At 49.2% G+C, this 19,148-nt stretch overlaps 1 protein-coding gene across 1 annotated transcript in view; it reads left to right on the plus strand.

The window, feature by feature from the left end:
* The window catches only part of PTPRK (protein tyrosine phosphatase receptor type K), a 536,009-nt gene that overhangs the window by 155,860 nt on the left and 361,001 nt on the right, over nucleotides 1-19,148 (plus strand). Inside the window, exon 3 of the mRNA XM_054174148.1 lies at nucleotides 9,728-9,999. Coding sequence (XP_054030123.1) covers nucleotides 9,728-9,999 — 272 coding nt within the window. The remainder of the gene's footprint in view (nucleotides 1-9,727; nucleotides 10,000-19,148) is intronic.

Genomic DNA, 19,148 nt, shown 5'->3' on the forward strand with positions numbered 1-19,148 from the left:
AACTAGAGTGTAAAACCAATTGAGCTGCTAATATAATTTGAGAGGCAAGGGCTTAGAGGGAGAGCCTATTTGTTTATTTTTCTATTCATTTAATATAAAACAACTAATTCAGATGGAAAATAGGATGACCTCTCAGGCATCCTAGCCTCCATCCTGCCTGATGGAGATGCAGCAAACATCAAAGTAGAAGGGCAGGTTATAAACATGACTCTTGGATGAGTATTAACACTGATGGGTTTAAGTGTTGGGGAGAGAAAAGTAGTTGATGTCTGTGGAATGAAGGGTGTTGGGAGGAGGTGAACCATGACCAGAGCTGTCACAGACCATAAACCCCATGTGTCTGTTCAGCTATGAGATCTTCCATATATCCTCCATCAGGACTGGGCCCAGTGCTCTTTAGTATCTTTTATCAATGATCTGGGGAAGGGGATGGAGGCACTCTCAGTAGGTTTGCAGATTAGAGCAAGCTGAGTGGCTGTATTGATCTGCTGGAGGATAGGAAGGCTCTCTAGAGGGACCTGGACAGGCTGGATGGATGGCCAGGGCCAGTTGTATGAGAATAGAATAGAGCAGAGTAGAGTAGAGTAGAGTAGAGAGGAACAGAATAGAATGGAATGGAATAGAATAGAATAGAATAGAATGGAATAGAATAGAATTAACCAGGTTGGAAGAGACCTTCAAGATCATCATGTCCAACCTGTCATCCAACACCACCTAATCAACTAAACCATGGCATCAAGCCCCCCATCAAGTCTCCTCCTAAACACCTCCAGTGATGGTGATTAGATGAGGTTTAGTAAGAACAAATGCTGGGTCCTGCACTTGGGTCACAACAGCCCTGTGAATGCTCCAGGCTTGGGGCAGAGTGGCTGGAAACTGTCCAGTGGAAAAGGAATCTCAGGGTGCTGGTTGGCAGCCATCTGAACACGAGCCAGGGTGTGCCCAGGTGGCCAAGAAGGCTACCAGTATCCTGGCCTGGATCAACAATGGTGTGCCCAGCAGCAGCAGGGAAGTGATGGTGCCCCTGTACACACCACTGCTGAGGCCTCACCGTGAGCACCGGGTTCAGTTTTGGGCTCTTCCCTCCAAGAAGGACACTGGTTAGGCCACACCTTGAGTCCTGTGTCCAGTTCTGGGCTCCTCAGTTGAAGAAGGACATTGAGAGACTTGAAGGTGTCCAGAGAAGGGCAACAAGGCTGGGGAGGGGTCTGGAGCACAGCCCTGTGAGGAGAGGCTGAGGGAGCTGGGGTTGCTTAGCCTGCAGAAGAGGAGGCTCAGGGGAGACCTTCTTGCTCTCTCCAACTCCCTGAAGGGAGGCTGTAGCCAGGTGGGGGTTGGTCTCTTCTCCCAGGCACCCAGCAGCAGAACAAGAGGACACATTCTCAAGCTGTGCCAGGGGAGGTTTAGGCTGGAGGTGATGAGTAAGTTCTTCCCAGAGAGAGTTGTTAGCCATTGGAATGTGCTGCCCAGGGAGGTGGTGGAGTCCCCATCTCTGGAGGTGTTCAAGAGGGGATTGGATGTGGCACTTGGTGCCATGGTCTAGTCATGAGGTCTGTGGTGACAGGTTGGACTCGATGATCCTTGAGGTCTCTTCCAACCTTGGTGATTCTGTGAGGGGCTGGAGGTCCATAGAAGCTCAATGAAGCTGCTGTGAGGGGTCTGGAGAACAGGACTGGTGAGGAGCAGCTGAGGGAACTGCTGTAGTTATCCCAGAGCTGCATCACAGGGCTGCTTGCACTTGCTGGGTGAACATCACAGGCAGCACCTGGATGGTCAGAAGCAACCCCAGAGGCAGCTGTCTGTAGACGTTCCTGCTTTAGGCTTCTCTCTTTCCATTTCTGTGAAACTCGGAGCGTTGTGGGGTGTTCAGTGTTAATGGACCATGCTTGCTAAATTGCTTAAGATTTTCTTTTACAAATATGCTCAACTGTGTGGTTGACAGGCTGAAGACAGCTTGAAGACTTGCTTGGGAAGGTTTCCAGCTTCTGGTTTTTTTTTCCTTCAGCAAGTACTTCAGTTTGCTAAATAGCATTGCAGCTGTATGGATAGAGACATGACTCCTGGCTATTCTCAGCTAAAGCATGAATCAGAGGATTGTGGTGGTTGGAAAAGACCTCTAAGATCCAGTCCAAATGTTAACCCAACACCACCACCATGACTGTAACAGTCATCTAGGCCAACCCTTTCTATGCTAATTAGGGCCATAGAATCAGAGAATCTTAGAATCAACAGGGTTGGAAAAGACCTTAAAGATCATCAAGGTGGTGGAGTCGCCATCATTGGAGGTTTTCAGGAGGAGACTTGATGGGGTGCTTGGTGCCGTGGGTTAGTTGTTTGGGTGGTGTTGGATTGGTTGATGGGTTGGACACGATGATCTTGAAGGTCTCTTCCAACCTGGTTTATTCTATGTATATGCTATGTATATTCTAAGTCCAACCTGTCACCCAACACCTCATGATGACTAAACCATGGCTTCAAGTGCCATATACAATCCCCTGTCCAGGGAGAGGAACTCCACCACCTCCCTGGGCAGCACATTCTAGTGGTTAACAAATCTCTCTGGGAAGAACTTTCTCCTCACCTCCAGCCTAAACTTCCCCTGGCACAGCTTGAGACTGTGTCCTCTTGTTCTGTTGGTGGTTCCTTGGGAGAAGATACCAACCCCCACCTGGCTACAACCTCTCTTCAGGGAGTTGGAGAGAGCAAGAAGGTCTCCTCTGAGCCTCCTCCTCTCCAGGCTAAGCAACCCCAGCTCCCTCAGCCTCTCCTCACAGGGCTATGCTCCGGACCCCTCCCCAGCCTCCTTGTCCTTCTCTGGACACGTTCAACTTGTTCTTGACATCCAGTCTAAATCTGCTCTGCTCTGACTTCAAACCATTGCCTCCTGGTCCTGTCACTGCAGGCCTTTGTAAACAGTGCTTTGTGAGACACCCTGCAGATGCTGTGCCACCACCCATGATGCATCTATGGGTTTCCACCAGAATTTGTGCCAGCTCCGGGCCGTTCCTTTCATCTTCGCCGGCCGTTCATGGCTGCCGATGCTCCAAATCCACCACCCAGTGCTTTGCTTAATTCCCAAATAAATGTGAGACTTCTCCCCCTGCCTCCTGGTTGCTTACATACAGCTCACTGTTCAGTGCCACTGTCCTTTTCAGAAGCTTCCCTGATGCACCTCCCTACCAAATGTCATTTCCTGAATGCTTTGTTGGTAGAGGGCTGTTCAGAGGAGCTCGTTGCGAGATAAATGCTCTTTTGTACAGCCTCTGCAAGCTGGCATTACAAATTCCAGTTGCTGACATTTTTCTGTCTCTGGATTTAGGAGTGCTTAAAGCCTGTGTGTTTGCTAAAGATCCATCACAAGAAAATCCAGGGTGAAAAGGCTTAAATTATCCCACCTCAGAAACTGGTATCTCATCGTGTTTTCTTTCTCTGCAGCACTACAAACACATCCCCAGGAAGCTGGTGGTATGAATGGGTGAGGAGCTCAGGCACTTCAGAAGTGTGTGTGTTTTTCATGTTTATTCATATGTAAAGATGTTGATAAGGGAAACAGAACTTCTGTAGCTGCTTTTCTAGCTTGAGGAATGATTTGCAGGCAGAGCTTCATCACAGCCTTTGCTCCAAGTGCTGGCATGCCGTTGAAACACGGGGTGGTGTCTTTCTGTCTCTTTTTCTCCCCCCCTCTTCTTCCTTCTAATTGACAAATATTGCCTTGTTATGGAAGAAACAAGTCATCACAGAGTTATGGGGGTTGAAAGGAACCTCTGGAGATCATTGAGTCCAACCCCCACTGTCAAAGCTGGATCACCCAGGAACATGTTCAGGTGGATCTTGAAAGCGTCCGGAGAACGAGGCTCCAAAAGCTCTCTGGGCAGCCTGCTCCAGGGCTCCAGCACCCTCACACCAAAGATGGTTTTCCTCATGTTCAGGTGGACTTCCTGTGTTCATGGGATCATGACAAAGTGGTTTCCAAAGAAAGAGTTACAGAAAGAGAAAAAATACTTGTTTCACACTTTACTTATCACTCCTCCTGAGCCAAGTCAAGGGCTAACCAAAACCTTCCCTACACAGAATGGAAATCCACAACAGACAGGTCAAGAAAAGGGAATTTAGACTCTTTCCAACAAAAAATAGCTAAAAATAAAGGCACTGAAGTCTGTGGTGTTCCAGTTTGTATCCATTGCCCCTCATGATCAGGCCTTGAGCAACCAAGCAAGTTCCAGCTCTGTGCTATGATTTCTATGTTAAGTTGCATGCAAAAAAAAACCCCTTCACAGCTGGTCTCCTGTCAAGATCTATGATAGAAAATACTTCCATAACCTGCAAGGTCTGGAGCACAGCCCTGTGAAGAGAGGCTGAGGGAGCTGGGGTTGCTTAGCCTGGAGAAGAGGAGGCTCAGGGGAGACCTTCTTGCTCTCTACAACAAGGGAGGTTGTAGCCAGGTGGGGGTTGGTCTCTTCTCCCAGGCAACCAGCACCAGAACAAGAGGACACAGTCTCAAGCTGTGCCAGGGGAGGTTTAGGTTCAAGGTGGGGAGAAAGCTCTTCCCAGAAAGAGGAATTGGCCACTGGAATGTGCTGCCCAGGGAGGTGGTGGAGTCCCCGTCCCTGGAGGTGTTCAAGAGGGGATTGGATGTGGCACTTGGACACAGAACTTTTTATCCACCAGGTCCTTCTCCACAGGGCTGCTCTCCAGCAGATCACCTCCTATTTCTGCCAAGGCAAATAGTACCTTACTGTCTAGCTTGCTATGCCCTTGTCCTCTCGTTATTTCTCTCTGCTTTAGCATTAAATATCTGGGTCATTGTTCCCTGGTGCTTGGAAAAAGTTTGCTGAGCTTTGCATGCCGCCTCCTGATTTTCTACCTTGCCAGGATTAGCAGCAATAATTTCCTGCTATGCAATTGTCAGTTGATTCTGGACTGTAATCAGCAAGGCCTTGTAATAACAGCACATGAAGAGAGCATAGCATGATCACTTGGTGTCTTTGTAAAGGAGTAGTAGCCAGGAAGAAATCATCCACAACCGAGATGCTGCCAAAATCTCTAGTAAATAAAATAAGCCAAGGCCAGGTTCTGCATGCAGCTGTAAATATGAATTAGTTGCTTGTGGTACAGTGTTTGAGTTTCCTTGAAGAGAAGTATTAAACCCAGAGATCTCAGCACTGTACTGCAGGCCAAGCTGCTTCCATTCCACGACGTTGATTTCTCTTTTGTGAGGAGATATATTTTTGTGTGGCAGCACAGAACTGTTTTACAGGCTGGGAAATTAGCATGTCACAAAAGTGACTTCATCCAGATACATAAATGTTGAGTTTTTCCTGAGCAGCAGCTTGGCAACAATTTTCTAACTGGTTCAGACAACTGCTAAGGATTTATTAGAGCACAGTGGCTCCTTGTCGCCTGAAAATCGAAGGACAAAGTGGTGTACAGAACAGTCATCGTAGAATCACAGCCTGGTGGGGCTTGGAATGGACCTCTGGTAACCATCCAGTCCAGCCCCCATGCCAAAGCAGGATCACCTAGGGCAGGTCACACAGGAACACATCTAGAAGGGTCTTGAAAGTCTTCAGAGAGGGAGACTCCACAAGCTCTCTGGGCAGCCTGCTCCAGGGATCCAGCACCCTCACAGCAGAGAAGGTTTTCCTCGTGTTGAGGTGGAAGCTCCTATGCTCCAGCTTGGACCTGTTGCTCTTTGTCCTGGCACTGGGCACCACCAAAAAGAGCCTGGCCCCTTCATCTTGAAACCCACCCATCACATATAGTATCATAGTATCATCAGTCAGGGTTGGAAGGGACCACAAGGATCATCTAGTTCCAACCCCCCTGCCATGGGCAGGGACACCTCACACTAGATCAGGCTGCCCAGAGCCTCATCCAGCCTGGGCTTAAACACCTCCAGGGCTGGGGCCTCAACCACCTCCCTGGACAACCCATTCCAGGGCTTCACCACTCTCATGGGGAAGAACTTCCTCCTCACCTCCAGCCTGAATCTCCCCACCTCCAGCTTCATTCCATTCCCCCTAGTCCTATCACTCCCTGAGATCCTGAGCAGTCCCTCCCCAGCCTTCCTGGAGCCCTCTTCAGATCCTGGAAGGCCACAATTACGTCACCTCAGAGCCTTCTCTTCTCCAGACTGATCAGATCCCCTCTCAGCCTTCCCCTCTCTAGGCTAAACAGCCCCAGGGCTCTCAGCCTTCCCTCATCACACAGATCTTCCACTCCCTTCAGCATCCTCATAGCCTGCTGGACTCCCTCCAGTAGTTCCTTGTCTTGAACTGGAGGCTCCAGAACTGAACACAATACTGCAGATGTGGCCTAACCAGGGCAGAGTAAAAGGTGAGGAGAACCTCCCTTGGCCTGCTGGCCACACTCAATGCATCCCAGGATAATACCTTTAATATTTTATGCCAGTAATAATAATTTGTGCAAATCTTCAGAGAAGGTTTTTCACCAGTGAATTGTCATTCACTGAAGGGCAGTTATGGGAGTACTCATTCAGGTAAATGTTAGTAAGTCTGTGAGTTCTGTGGGTTGGGGTTTTGGTGGTGGTGGTGGTTTGGGTTTTTTGGACTTAGCATAATTTTTGAGCTGTATTTTTGCTGGATTTGATCTGGACTTCCTTCAGGCTCTTTACTGTGGTACTCCTCAGGTGAAAAGCAGAAACAAAATCTGTGAATGTGAAGCTTCTAGAATCATAGAATCAACCAGGTTGGAAAAGACCTCAGAGATCATCAAGTCCAACCTAGTACCTCTAATACCTAACACCTCCTGACAACTAAACCACGGCTCCAAGTGCCACATCCAGTCCCCTCTTGAACACCTCCAGGGATGGTGACTCCACCACCTCCCTGGGCAGCACATCCCAGTGGCCAATTACTCTCTCTGGGAAGGACTTTCTCCTCACCTTCAGCCTAAACTTCCCCTGGTGCAGCTTGAGACTCTGTCTTCTTGTTCTGGTGCTGGGTGCCTGGGAGAAGAGACCAACCCCCACCTGGCTACAACCTCCCTTCAGGGAGTTGGAGAGAGCAAGAAGGTCTCCCCTGAGCCTCCTCTTCTGCAGGCTAAGCAACCCCAGCTCCCTCAGCCTCTCCTCACAGGGCTGTGCTCCAGACCCCTCCCCAGCCTCCTTGCCCTTCTCTGGACACCTTCAAGTCTCTCAATGTCCTTCTTGAGCTGAGGAGCCCAGAGCTGGACACAGGACTCCAGGTGTGGCCTAACCAGTGCTGAGCATAGGGCAGAATGACTTCCTGCTCCTGCTGGCCACACTATTTGTGATGCAGGCCATTGAGCAGGGAGGCTAATTCAGTTGAGATTAGGGAGGTTTCATTCAGCAGGAATTCAGCTTGCATGCTGAGTTGGGTTTTCTCTCTTGGTTGTAAAGTCTTGCCTGGCATCTTATGTCACAGAGCTGTGTTTGTGGGGGTTCAGTAACTAGGTTGTACCTGCTGTGGAACTGTCACTCTTGAAGAAATGAAGCTGCTCAGAGCTTGGGATAGATCATAGCATCATAGAATCATTTTGCTTGGTAAAGACCTTCAAGATCAGTAGTCCAACCATTCTCTAGCTCTGCACATCTCCGCCTGTTAGAAGCACCTCCAGGGATGGGGATTCAAACACCTCCCTGGGCAGCCTCTGCCTGTCCCTGAGAACCCTTTCAGTGAAGAAGTTTCTTCTCATATCCAACTTCAACCTCCCCTGGTGCAGGTTGAGGCCATTTCCTCTTGTCCTATTAGTTGTTTCTAGTGAGAAGAGCCCAACCCCCACCTCACCTCTTTAGGTGGTAGCCCTGTCTTTGCTGTTCATTCTGCAGTGCAGCAGGACAAACCGTCCCGGCTTTACATCCTGTGTCACCTGCTTTAACTTCTGCTTTCTGCCTTTGTAGCTAGACAGGCAGGCTCAGCTTGTTCTGTCTTCTGTGGTATGCACAAAATGAATTTACAAGATGGGCTTTCTTCCAGCTATAGAAACTTCTGTTATTCCCTCAAATCCACCGGCAAACGGAGCAGGAAACCTGACTTTTCAGGCCAAACGTGGCTTGGTGTTCTAAGTGAGCTATTTCCATTGCCAGGGTATCTAAAATTAAACTGTGCCTCTTTTTCTGGGTTGGAAAAAGTGCTGCACTGAAGAATGTGGCTTTTGTTATGCCAGCTGAGGGGCAGCAACTGCTGTCATTTGCCTGGCACTGAGCAAAGCCTTCGGCACTGTCCCGCACCACATCTTGGTCTCCAAGCTGGTGACACATGGGTTTGATGGGTGACCACCAGATGGATACAGAACTGGCTTGATGGCTGCACCCAAAGAGTGGCTGTCAATGGCTCCAGGTCCCAGTGGAGGCCAGGGACAAGCAGAGTCCCTCTGGGATCAGTCCTGGGACCAGGATTGTTCAACATCTTTGTGGGTGCCAGGGACAGTGGCACTGAGTGCACCCTCAGCAGGGTTGCTGATGACACCAAGCTGTGTGGGGCAGCAGACAGGCTGGAGGGAAGGGATCCATCCAGAGGGACCTGGACAGGCTGGAGAGGTGGGCACAAGCCAACCTCAGGAGGTTCAACAAGACCAAGTGCAGGGTTCTGCAGCTGGGTGGAGGCAATCCCAGGCACAAATGCAGGCTGGGCAGGGACTGGCTGGAAAGCAGCCCTGAGGAGAGAGACTTGGGGGTGCTGGGGGAGGAGAAGCTCAGCAGGAGCTCTCAGTGTGCACTTGCAGCCCAGAGAGCCAAGCAGAGCCTGGGCTGCAGCAAGAGAAGTGTGGCCAGCAGGGCAAGGGAGGGGATTCTCCCCCTCTGCTCAGCTCTGCTGAGACCCCACCTGGAGCACTGCCTCCAGTTCTGGAGCCCCTATTGCAAGAGGGATCTGGAGGTGCTGGAAGGTGTCCAGAGCAGGGCCACGAGGATGAGCAGAGGGCTGGAGCTGCTCTGCTGTGAGCACAGACTGAGGGAGTTGGGGTTGTGCAGTCTGGAGAAGAGAAGGCTCTGAGGTGACCTCATTGTGGCCTTCCAGGATCTGAAGGGGGCTCCAAGAAGGCTGGGGAGGGACTGCTCAGGATCTCAGGCAGTGATAGGACTAGGGGGAATGGAATGAAGCTGGAGGTGGGGAGATTCAGGCTGGAGGTGAGGAGGAAGTTCTTCCCCATGAGAGTGGTGAAGCCCTGGGATGGGTTGTCCAGGGAGGTGGTTGGGGCGCCATCCCTGGAGGTGTTTAAGGCCAGGCTGGATGAGGCTCTGGCCAGCCTGATCTAGTGTGGGGTGTCCCTGCCCATTGCAGGGGGGTTGGAACTGGATGCTCCTTGTGGTCCCTTCCAACCCTGACTGATTCTATATGATTGTATTTTTCATTTTCTGGAAGCTTGGTGGAGCAGGTTGAGAGAATTGTGACCTCAGTGCCCTCAGAATAATGATGAGCCTTTGCTCTTCTCGTTGTTCTTACTCAGTCCATCCATGATCCCATTTCCAATTATCTGATCCTGAAATGGGAGAGACAGAAAGTTTGCAGGTGGAAGCCTCTCGATGGATGCTCCGAGATCCAGGTAGCTCCTGCTTCTCTGGTGGTTTGTGGGCATTTTTCTAGCTTGCTGGATTTCCTGCTGCAGGGATTGTGAGAATCTGGGACGTGAGACCCTGTGTAACTCCAGTCTGTTTCACAGTGAATGCTCCATTTCTCATTTATCTTTTCCCTCACTGCTGTTTTGCTTTTCTTCTGTTCCCCTCTCCCACTCTTCCCCTCTGTAGGATCATACATGATAGTGATTTCCTCAGACCACGACCCCGGAGAAAAGACTCGACTGCAGCTTCCCACCATGAAAGAAAATGACACTCACTGCATTGATTTCAGCTACCTTCTGTACAGCAAGAACGGAGCAAACCCAGGCACTCTGAACATCCTGGTGAGGGTGAACAAAGGGCCGCTGGCTAATCCCATCTGGAACGTCACCGGCTCCACCGGCAAGGACTGGCTGCGAGCGGAGCTGGCTGTCAGCACTTTCTGGCCCAACGAGTACCAGGTAAGTTGCAAGGAAGTCTCACTGCTTTGGAGGTTTGTGGTGAGGTCCTGGACAGCTTGTGTTTGTTTTGGTTTGTGCTGAGAAAGAGCTTTCCCAGTGTCTTTTTAAATGAAGTGATCCATTGAATTGCTGGAGAGGGCCCAGAGGAGGTCACTAAGGTGATCAGCGGGCTGCAGCACCTGCCCTATAGGGAAAGACTGAGAGAGTTGGCTCTCTTCAGCCTGGAGAAGAGAAGGCTCCAGGGAGACCTTAGAGCAGCCTTCCAGTACCTGAAGGGGCTACAGAAGAGCTGGGGGGGGACTTTTGACAAGGGCTGAGAGTGACAGGACAAGAGGCAATGGCTTTGAGCTGGGAGAGGGGAGAATGAGACTGGAGATGAGGAAGAATTTCTTTCCAGTGAGGGTGAAACAGGTTGCCCAGGGAGGTTGTGGCTGCCCCCTCCCTAGTGGTGTTCAGGACCAGGTTGGATGAGGTTTTGAGCAAGCTGGGCTGGTGGGAGGTGTCCCTGCCCATGGCAGGGGGTTTGGCATGGGAAGATCTTCGAGGTCCCTTCCAACCCAAACAGTTCTGTGAATCGATGAATTCATTGAGAATAAGTAATTACCTGGGGATGGGGATTTCAGCAGGAGGTGAGGGTTCAAAGTGATCTGTTAGTGGTTAATAGGGAAAAAATAAGCTGGAAAATAAAGCCTCATTAGAAGAAAGAGTGAGGTTAAAGTCCAGGAGCATCTAAAATGATAAACTCCTAGAAATAAATTGCCTGTGCCAGGGTAATTTGTAGCTGTCTTCCCTCCTTTTTTTTTTCTGGTGTGCCTGTGTTACTGTCTCTAATTACATGATGGTTAACTGTGGTTTTCTCCAGCTGACATTTGCTGTGCAGGCAGACTGGTGCTCACCTAATGAGCAGCTGCTCAGGATGTGGGGGTTTTTTTCTGCTGCTTGCTCACTATGGGACAAAACCACCTGCAGTGTAGGACTGTTGTTTAGAGGGAAAAAATCATCTTGTTGTTACTGGATGCTGTTATTTGATTTGTTTGATTAACCTGAGAAAGTACCTGCAGCTGGTGTGCTCAGTGGGTATTTGATGTGAAGGATGAATCTCATACACAGACATTTCTCTCCTGGCTTGTGGGAGGGAGGGAGAGTTGGATTAGGTGCACTCACCTGAGGTGTTGCACCACGAGGCTTTGTGGCATTGCTGTTTGTCTTGCTTGCAGCCCTTCCTCTAAGGATGCTTCAGGTCATTACAGACTCCCACAATCACCAAGGTTGGAAGAGACCTCAAAGATCATCGAGTCCAACCTGTCACCACAGAGCTCATGACTAAACCATGGCACCAAGTGCCACATCCAATCCCCTCTTGAACACCTCCAGGGATGGGGACTCCACCACCTCCCTGGGCAGCACATCCCAGTGGCCAAATACACTTTCTGGGAAGAACTTTCTTCTCACCTCCAGCCTAAACTTCCCTTGGCACAGCTTGAGACTGTGTCCTCTTGTTCTGCTGCTGGGTGCCTGGGAGAAGAGACCAACCCCCTCCTGGCTACAACCACCTTTCAGGTAATTGTAGAGAGCAAGAAGGTCTCCCCTGAGCCTCCTCTTCTGCAGGCTAAGCAACCCCAGCTCCCTCAGCCTCTCCTCACAGGGCTGTGCTCCAGACCCCTCCCCAGCCTTGTTGCCCTTCTCTGGACACCTTCAATTCTCTCAATGTCCTTCTCAAATTGAGAAGCCCAGAACTGGACACAGGACTCAAGGTGTGGCCTAAGCAGTGCTGAGCACAGGGCACAAGGACTTCCCTGCTCCTGCTGGCCACGCTGTTCCTGATGCAGGCCAGGATGCCCTTGGCCTTCTTGGCCACCTGGGCACACTGCTGGCTCATGTTTAGGCAGTTGTCAGTCAGCTCCCCCAGGTCCCTTTCTTGCACACAGTTTGCATGTCCAGGTGATAGCAAAGGAAGCAAAGTGGCCTCTTTATTAGTGGTTGTGGGGTTTTTTTTTAATGACTATTGGATGAATGCTTCCTGAAGTGCCTTTTCTAACCTTCTTTGAAATTGCCCACCATCAAAACCATCCTCCATAAAAAAATGAGCATCCAGCAGTGCAAGCAGCCTTGCTTACAGGGTGCAACTGATGTCACTTGCTATAATTTTACCTGATTCTTCATTTTGTGTGTGTGTGTTTCCCTGGTTTTAATATTTATTTGTAAAGGGATTTAATCTGTCAGTGACACTGAAACTGGGAGAAATTCAGTTTCAAGTTCTGAAACCCAGTCTCATAAAGCTTGGCTTCTGAGGGGGTGGTTTGTTAACCCTTTTTGTGTTGCTAGAAAGTAGCTTCTGGTGTGCTCAGAACCAGGAGCCTTTTATAACAACAGAGTAGTAATCAAGTCTAGCAGTATTATATGCAGTAAATCAGGTTTGTGCTGACAGATGGCCAGGCTTGACAATGAGATTGGTGGTTGGGGCCTTATCTTAGCAACATGGCCATTTTTCACTCACATTACAGCCTTCACATTCTCTCTCTGTAGACTGCACTTAAATTCATGCTTTCCCTTGCTTGGTCATCCAGCAGCACATTGAAATCACGTGTGCAGCACAGTTGATTTTTGAATCCAGAATAGATCTGGGGTAGGGCTGGACAGCTGTTGATGTATCCTGCTGTGATTTGTGTGGGACTCATCAAAGCAGAGGGGAAATCTGCATGCTGTCCACGCACACCTGCTTGGGTTGGTGTGTTTGTGGTTTCAAGTGGTGCTTTGAGGTCTCAAAGTCAGCATCACTCTTCATTGTTCTTTGTTGGTGGTGATGGTTTTCCTCTTTAATGTTAGTTTTGAGTGAGTTACTCCTCAGCAAGAAAGTCTCTGTATTTTGTTCATTTTTTCTCATAGGAGTTCTTAGCTGTAGAGCTCTACCTCATGATTTGGGCACTTTGGTCTACCTGTTGGTCAGTGAGGTTAGCTGGCACCATGGGGAATGGGCAGTGTTTGTTATAATGAGATGGAAGTGGTTCTTTTCTATGCTGGGAATTGGATCCCTGCCTGTACAAGCAAGGTCACTGCTGCAGGTCATTGTGGTGCACAACTGTTTGCATGTTGTTATTCAGGTCGAGTCCACTGCCATCTCCTTCACTTCTGAGTGAGGGAAGAGAGCAGAGATCAGCAGGGGCTGAGCAGCACAGGTTATGTCTCAGAGAAGGTTGCTGTGGTGACCTGGAGGTAGGCAGGGTGGTCATGAGTTAATAGTGGCACTAATGAAGTGCTGCACCTTGGCTGATGAGCTCCTGACCAGCATTTCTGACCAGCTTTCTTGCTTCTGGTCAAAACTGAGAGTGGTTTTGTGTGGTGCTTGAGGAAATAGGTTAGTGGTCATGGTAGTTGGGTTATGGTTGGACTCAATCATCTTAAAGGTCTATTCCAATCTTGATGATTCTATGATTCAGTGATTCTGTGGTACAGACACAGCTTAGGTTAGGGTTACCCAAGAAGGTGGTTGTGGAGATATTAAAAGTGCTGATTGACAGGGCTCTGGACAACCTGATCTAGTTGAGGATGTCCCTGCTGACTGCAGAGGGGGTTGGACTGGATGAGCTTTAGAGGTCCTTTCCAACCCAGGCCACTCTATGATTTTTGGATGGACATGACAGTTCCTTTTGGATGGGGTTTATGGGATTTTTATTATTAAGGGACTTCTGTCTTTTTAATAATGGATGTACTTCCCTGGGTTTTTTTACCATAGCCTGTAGAGCAGTTAAAAAGAAGCCACTTATTTTGTAACAAAACATTGCCCAGTTTATTGCAGTAGCTTTGCAGGATCAAACTTGAGTTGTTGCTTAGATTCATATCCTGTCTCTGCTGGCAGATAACTGTGGAAGCTTGTAGAGGAGGTCATGCACAGGACAAACTCATGGTCAGACCCCTCCCTGAATACTCCTTCAGCTTGTTTGGGTCTGAAGAGCTTTGAGTTTAAAAAGCAAAGCAGTGCCTTTCTATATTCCTCTCAGCCCGTAGGGATTTGTTGCATGATGTGAGCTTCTGGTGTCTACAGTGTGTCATGTAATGGCAGGGCTTGGAATGGACCTCTGGAGGTCATTGAGTCCAACCCCCATGCCAAAGCAGGATCACCTAGAGTAGGTCACACAGGAACGTGTCCATGACATGAAATCCTAACGCTAATTCCTTGTTAGGACCTGTCCTGCGGCTTTATGCAGCCATGGGGCCTCTAACTGTTGTATTTTGTGTGGGGAGTTTTGACAGGCCTGTGACCAGCAGGGCCAGGGAGGGGATTCTCCCCCTCTGCTCTGCTCTGCTCTGCTCTGCTCTGCTCTGCTCTGCTCTGCTCTGCTCTGCTGAGACCCCACCTGGAGCACTGTGTCCAGTTCTGGAGCCTCTGTTTCAAGAAGGATCTGGAGGTGCTGGAAGGTGTCCAGAGAAGGGCCAGGAGGATGAGCAGAGGGCTGGAGCTGCTCTGCTGTGAGGACAGACTGAGGGAGTTGGGGCTGTTCAGTCTGGAGAAGAGAAGGTTCTGAGGTGACCTTATTGTGGCCTTCCAGGATCTGCAGGGGGCTCCAAGAAAGCTGGGGAGGGACTTTTGAGGGTGTCAGGGAGGGATAGGACTGGGGGGGATGGAGCAAAACTAGAAATGGGGAGATTGAGATCGGATGTGAGGAAGAAGTTCTTCCCCATGGGGGTGGTGAGAGCCTGGCACAGGTTGCCCAGGGAGGTGGTGGCAGCCTCCTGCCTGGAGGTGTTTGCAGCCAGGCTGGAGGTGGCTGTGAGCAACCTGCTGTAGTGTGAGGTGTCCCTGCCCATGGCAGGGGGGTTGGAACTGGCTGCTCCTTGAGATCCCTTCCAACCCTAACAATTCTATGAGTCTATGAATTTGTCTTCTACTAGCAAGGCATCTGCATCTTCAGCTGTCCTCCTTTAACATGTGGATGAACTGTCAAGGGAAAGGATTTAGTTGCAGAGTCCCTTGGGATCAAGAATATGATTTGATTTTGGTCCTTGTTAGTTCTGGAACCCTTTTTTAAGCATCCCATTGGAAATAGGCCACCTTTGACCTGCCTCGAGTTTGCTTCAAAGGAAATCTATTTGGGGATTTCTCTCATCTAAACTTTGTAAGTGTCTGCAGGTTTGGCTTTGTGTTGGCTACTGCTGTACCTCCTGAATTTGTTTCAGTTGAGATGTTTATTCCTGTCTGGATGCCTTGTTTTGTCTGAAGCTTCTGTTCACCACCAACTGCTGAGGGCTGTCTCTTCAGCTTCTGACACAGTCATTTTCCATTTCCTTTGCTGTTTATCTCATCCCTTTTGAACCTGCCTTTTTGGGTTTGCTTCTTTGTTTGTTTTTGAACACTGTGTCCCAACAGTCCCTTGGTTTGTGTTTTTGTCTGTCTGTGTGCGTGTTTCCCTGCCCCAGCAAGTTTGCCTTGCTCCCACAGGCTCACATCCTTGCTTGAGGCAAGTGAGATCCACTCTGCACTGAGAACCCTGGGCTCTCTGCTTTGGGTTTATGTTGCAGCTCTCTGGTTTGGTTTGGGGTTGTTGTTTTTTTGGAACCTTTGATCAAAACCTGATAAACTCTTGACTTGTAACTGCAAATCTCAAACTTGTAATGAAACATAAATCAATTATTTAGGTTCTTTGTGGTTGTTTAAAACTTCTCCCTCTACTCCGCTGCGCTGAGACCACAGCTGGAGCTCTGTGTCCAGTTCTGGAGCCTCTGTGCCAGGAAGGATCTGGAGGTGCTGGAAGGTGTCCAAGGAAGGGCCATGAGGATGAGCAGAGGGCTGGAGCTGCTCTGCTGTGAGGACAGACTGAGAGACTTGGTGCTGTTCAATTCATAGAGTTGGTGCTGTTCAGTTTGGAGAGGAGAAGGCTCTAAGAAGACCTTCTTGTGGCCTTCCAGTATCTGAAAGGGGCTACAGGAAAGCTGGGGAGGGACTTTTGAGGGTGCCAGATAGTGATAGCACTGGAGGGAATGGAGCAAAACTAGAAATGGGGAGATTGAAATTGGATGTTAGGAAGAAGTTGTTCCCCATGAGGGTGGTGAGAGCCTGGCACAGGTTGCCCAGGGAGGTGATGGAAGCCTCCTGCCTGGAGGTTTTTGCAGCCAGGCTGGATGTGGCTGTGAGCAACCTGCTGTAGTGTGGGGTGCCCCTGCCCATGGCAGGGGGGGTGGAACTAGATGATCCTTGAGGTCCTTTCCAACCCTGTCAATTCTATGATGCATTACTGCTGCTCTGTACTTGGAGAAATAGAGTGGCTGGGATAGCAGCTGGAAAGGAGTGATGGTTCCACTTGGAAATACAGCTAGGAAAGGGAAAATACTGAACTGCACCAAGCAGAATTTCATTCATTCTCTGGCCTGGAATGGCCTTGGGCATGGCACTTTGGGACATAGTTTCATGGCCATGGTGGTGTTCAGATGATGGATGGAGGTGATGATGGATGGAGTTCATGATGGATGGAGGGAGACTGTTTACAAAGGCCTGCAGTGACAGGACGAGGGCTAATGGCTTCAAACTAGATAAAGAAGAGCAGATGTAGATTGGATGTTAGGAACAGGTTCTTTATCATGAGCATGGTGGAACACTGGAACAGGTTGCCCAGGGAGGTGGTTGGGGCCTCATCCCTGAAGATATTCAAAGTGAGGCTCGAGAGGGCTCTGGGCAACCTCATATGGTTGAGGCTGCCCCTGCTTACCACAGAGGGGGGCTGGACTGGATGACCTTTGGAGGTCTCTTCCAATTCAGACCATTCCATGATCTTAGATGTTTTTTCCAACCAAACCAATTCTGTGATTCCAAAAGACACGGTTCAAGGAAATGTGGAAGAGTTTGCAAAACCATCAGTGCCAGAATGAGAAACCCTCTTTCAGTTTGGGAAGCTATGATTGAAAAGCAGCAAGCAGAGGTGTGGTCACACAGCAGGCTGTAGGCTCCTGAAAATCTCTGTCCGAAGTAGCTCTTGTGGATGCTAGAGGAGTGTAGCATAGAGGCTTAATGAGAGGCTGGACAGGTTCTTGGGAGATAACTATGAGAAATCACTAATTAGGCAAACAAATCCAGTAAGTCTCATGAGCGGAAAAGTAGCTGGGGGAGGAGAATGTTTGGGGAGGGCCTAAAAAGTGATGTTCAAAGGGCAAAGACTTCTCTTTTTAATTTATCTTTTATGGTTTTTTTCCTCTCCTCATTCCTCCTGAATGGCTGTGTGCTTCATTTGTGTTCATTGTCTCAGTCCAGAGAGGGAAAGTCCTCAGTTCTTCTGAATATTCCCATGTTATGAAATGAGAGGCACAAACCAGGCCAAGATATTGACAGCTAGGCTATTTATTACATAAATAAAGTGGATGGATCAGAAGGGGAGAGAGAGAGAATAGAGAGGGAGAGAGAGAAGAGGAAAGGAATTATATTACCACAGCCCTCACCCCCCCAAGGCAGTTTGAGTCTGGAGGAAAGGTGCTGCAGGAGATGCTGGGTCTGTAGAGCAAGGGTGCTGCAGCTTTGGCTGTAGAAGAGATGTTGTCCTCTGGGCAGCCTCTTCAGCTCCATGAGTTGCAGCAGGCAGAACTTAGGGCACAGAGAGAAGGTTCCTCTTGGTCTGCTTCTTCCAGGCTCTATGGGGATGTCTCTGTCATTTTTCCTCTCCTGGTATTCTCTCTGTTTTTCTTCAGGGCAGCTTTGCCCCAGGCTTTTCCTTCTCTCCTGTTTTCCTTCTCAGCAGCACTGTCCTTCTGAGTTTTACTTCTACCATTTCCTTCTCTGGAGCCAGTAGTTGCTCAAGTCTTTTATACCTCCCTGGGCAGCCTGTTGCTGTGTCACCAGCCTCACTGGCAGGAATCTCCTCCTAATAGCCAAGATACTCCTTGCAGAGGTCCCTCACCCATTCTTTAGCACTCCCCTTGTGGACAGACTCTTTGTGGCTGTGAAGACTTTCAGGTGACTGGCCATGAGCTGTTTTGTTCCTCGTTCAGTGGCACACAATGCAATGCCTTGCTCATCCATTCCTTTCTTTCTCTTCCCTTCTTTCCTCCCTACTTTTTATCAGCTAAAAGCACTTTTAGCTGTCCCTCACCCCTTAGCACTATCACTAATGATTGAAAATTGGATCCCTTTGGGAATATCTCCAAACAGGCAAGATGTGCTTTCTTGTCAGTAAGGCTTTGTAAGGCCCTAAGTGTTCTCCTGGCTGTGACTTGCTAGACAGCACTTAATCAAAACACTTTCTTTCTTTCTACAGTTTATTGAAGAGTTACTCAAAGAAATGCTTTTTGTAATGAACTTTCTTATTGCTTCTCCAGGCCCTTGTGGGTACCAACAAAACCCCAGCTCTTTGGAACTGTTAGGCTTGCACACGTCCATGTTTATCCTATCTGTCACATTTCTGTCTCATTGCTTCCAAGATGTTTATAGATTTAGTGAGGACAAAGATTTAAGTTGCAGCAGACTGATTGCCAGCAACGTTGTAATGATTTAGCAGTGCCAGATAGCAAAACACTCACAGCTCTCACAGGGCTTTCCTACACTCCTGAAATGGCTTGGCTTGGGAGAGACCTTGAAGATCTTCTGGTTCCCCTGTCATGGACAGGGACAGCAGTCTCAAGCTGTGCCATGGGAGGTTTAGGCTGGAGGAAATTCTTCACAGAAAGAGATTGGCCATTGGCAATGAGCTGCCCAGGGAGGTGGTGGAGTCACCATCACTGGAGGTGTTTAAAAAGAGCCTGGATGAGGCCCTTGGTGCCATGGTTTAGTTGATGAGATGGTGCTGGGTGATAGGTTGGACTTGATGATCTCAAAGGTCTTTTCCAACCTGGTTAATTCTGTATTCTCTAGTCTGTCTAGGAACCTGCAGTCAGACTCCAGCAACCTAGACCTGCACTTCCCATGACACCAGGGCCACTCTGTTTGGATACAGCCCTTGGGCACATGGCACCTCTGAACCACCTCCCACCAGCCCAGGTTGTTCAGGGCCCCATCCAACCTGGTCTTGAGCACCTCCATGTAGGCATCATCCACAACCTCCCTGGGCAACCTGTTTCAGTGTCTCACCACCCTCACTGTCAAGAATTCCTTCCTAATTTCCAGTCTATATGTGCTCTCTTCCAGCTCAAAGCCATTGCTCATCCTGTCACTCCAAGGCCTTGTGAGAAGT

The sequence above is a fragment of the Dryobates pubescens genome, chromosome 28 (genome assembly GCF_014839835.1).
Source record: "Dryobates pubescens isolate bDryPub1 chromosome 28, bDryPub1.pri, whole genome shotgun sequence".
In the NCBI taxonomy this organism is placed as follows: Eukaryota; Metazoa; Chordata; class Aves; order Piciformes; family Picidae; genus Dryobates; species Dryobates pubescens.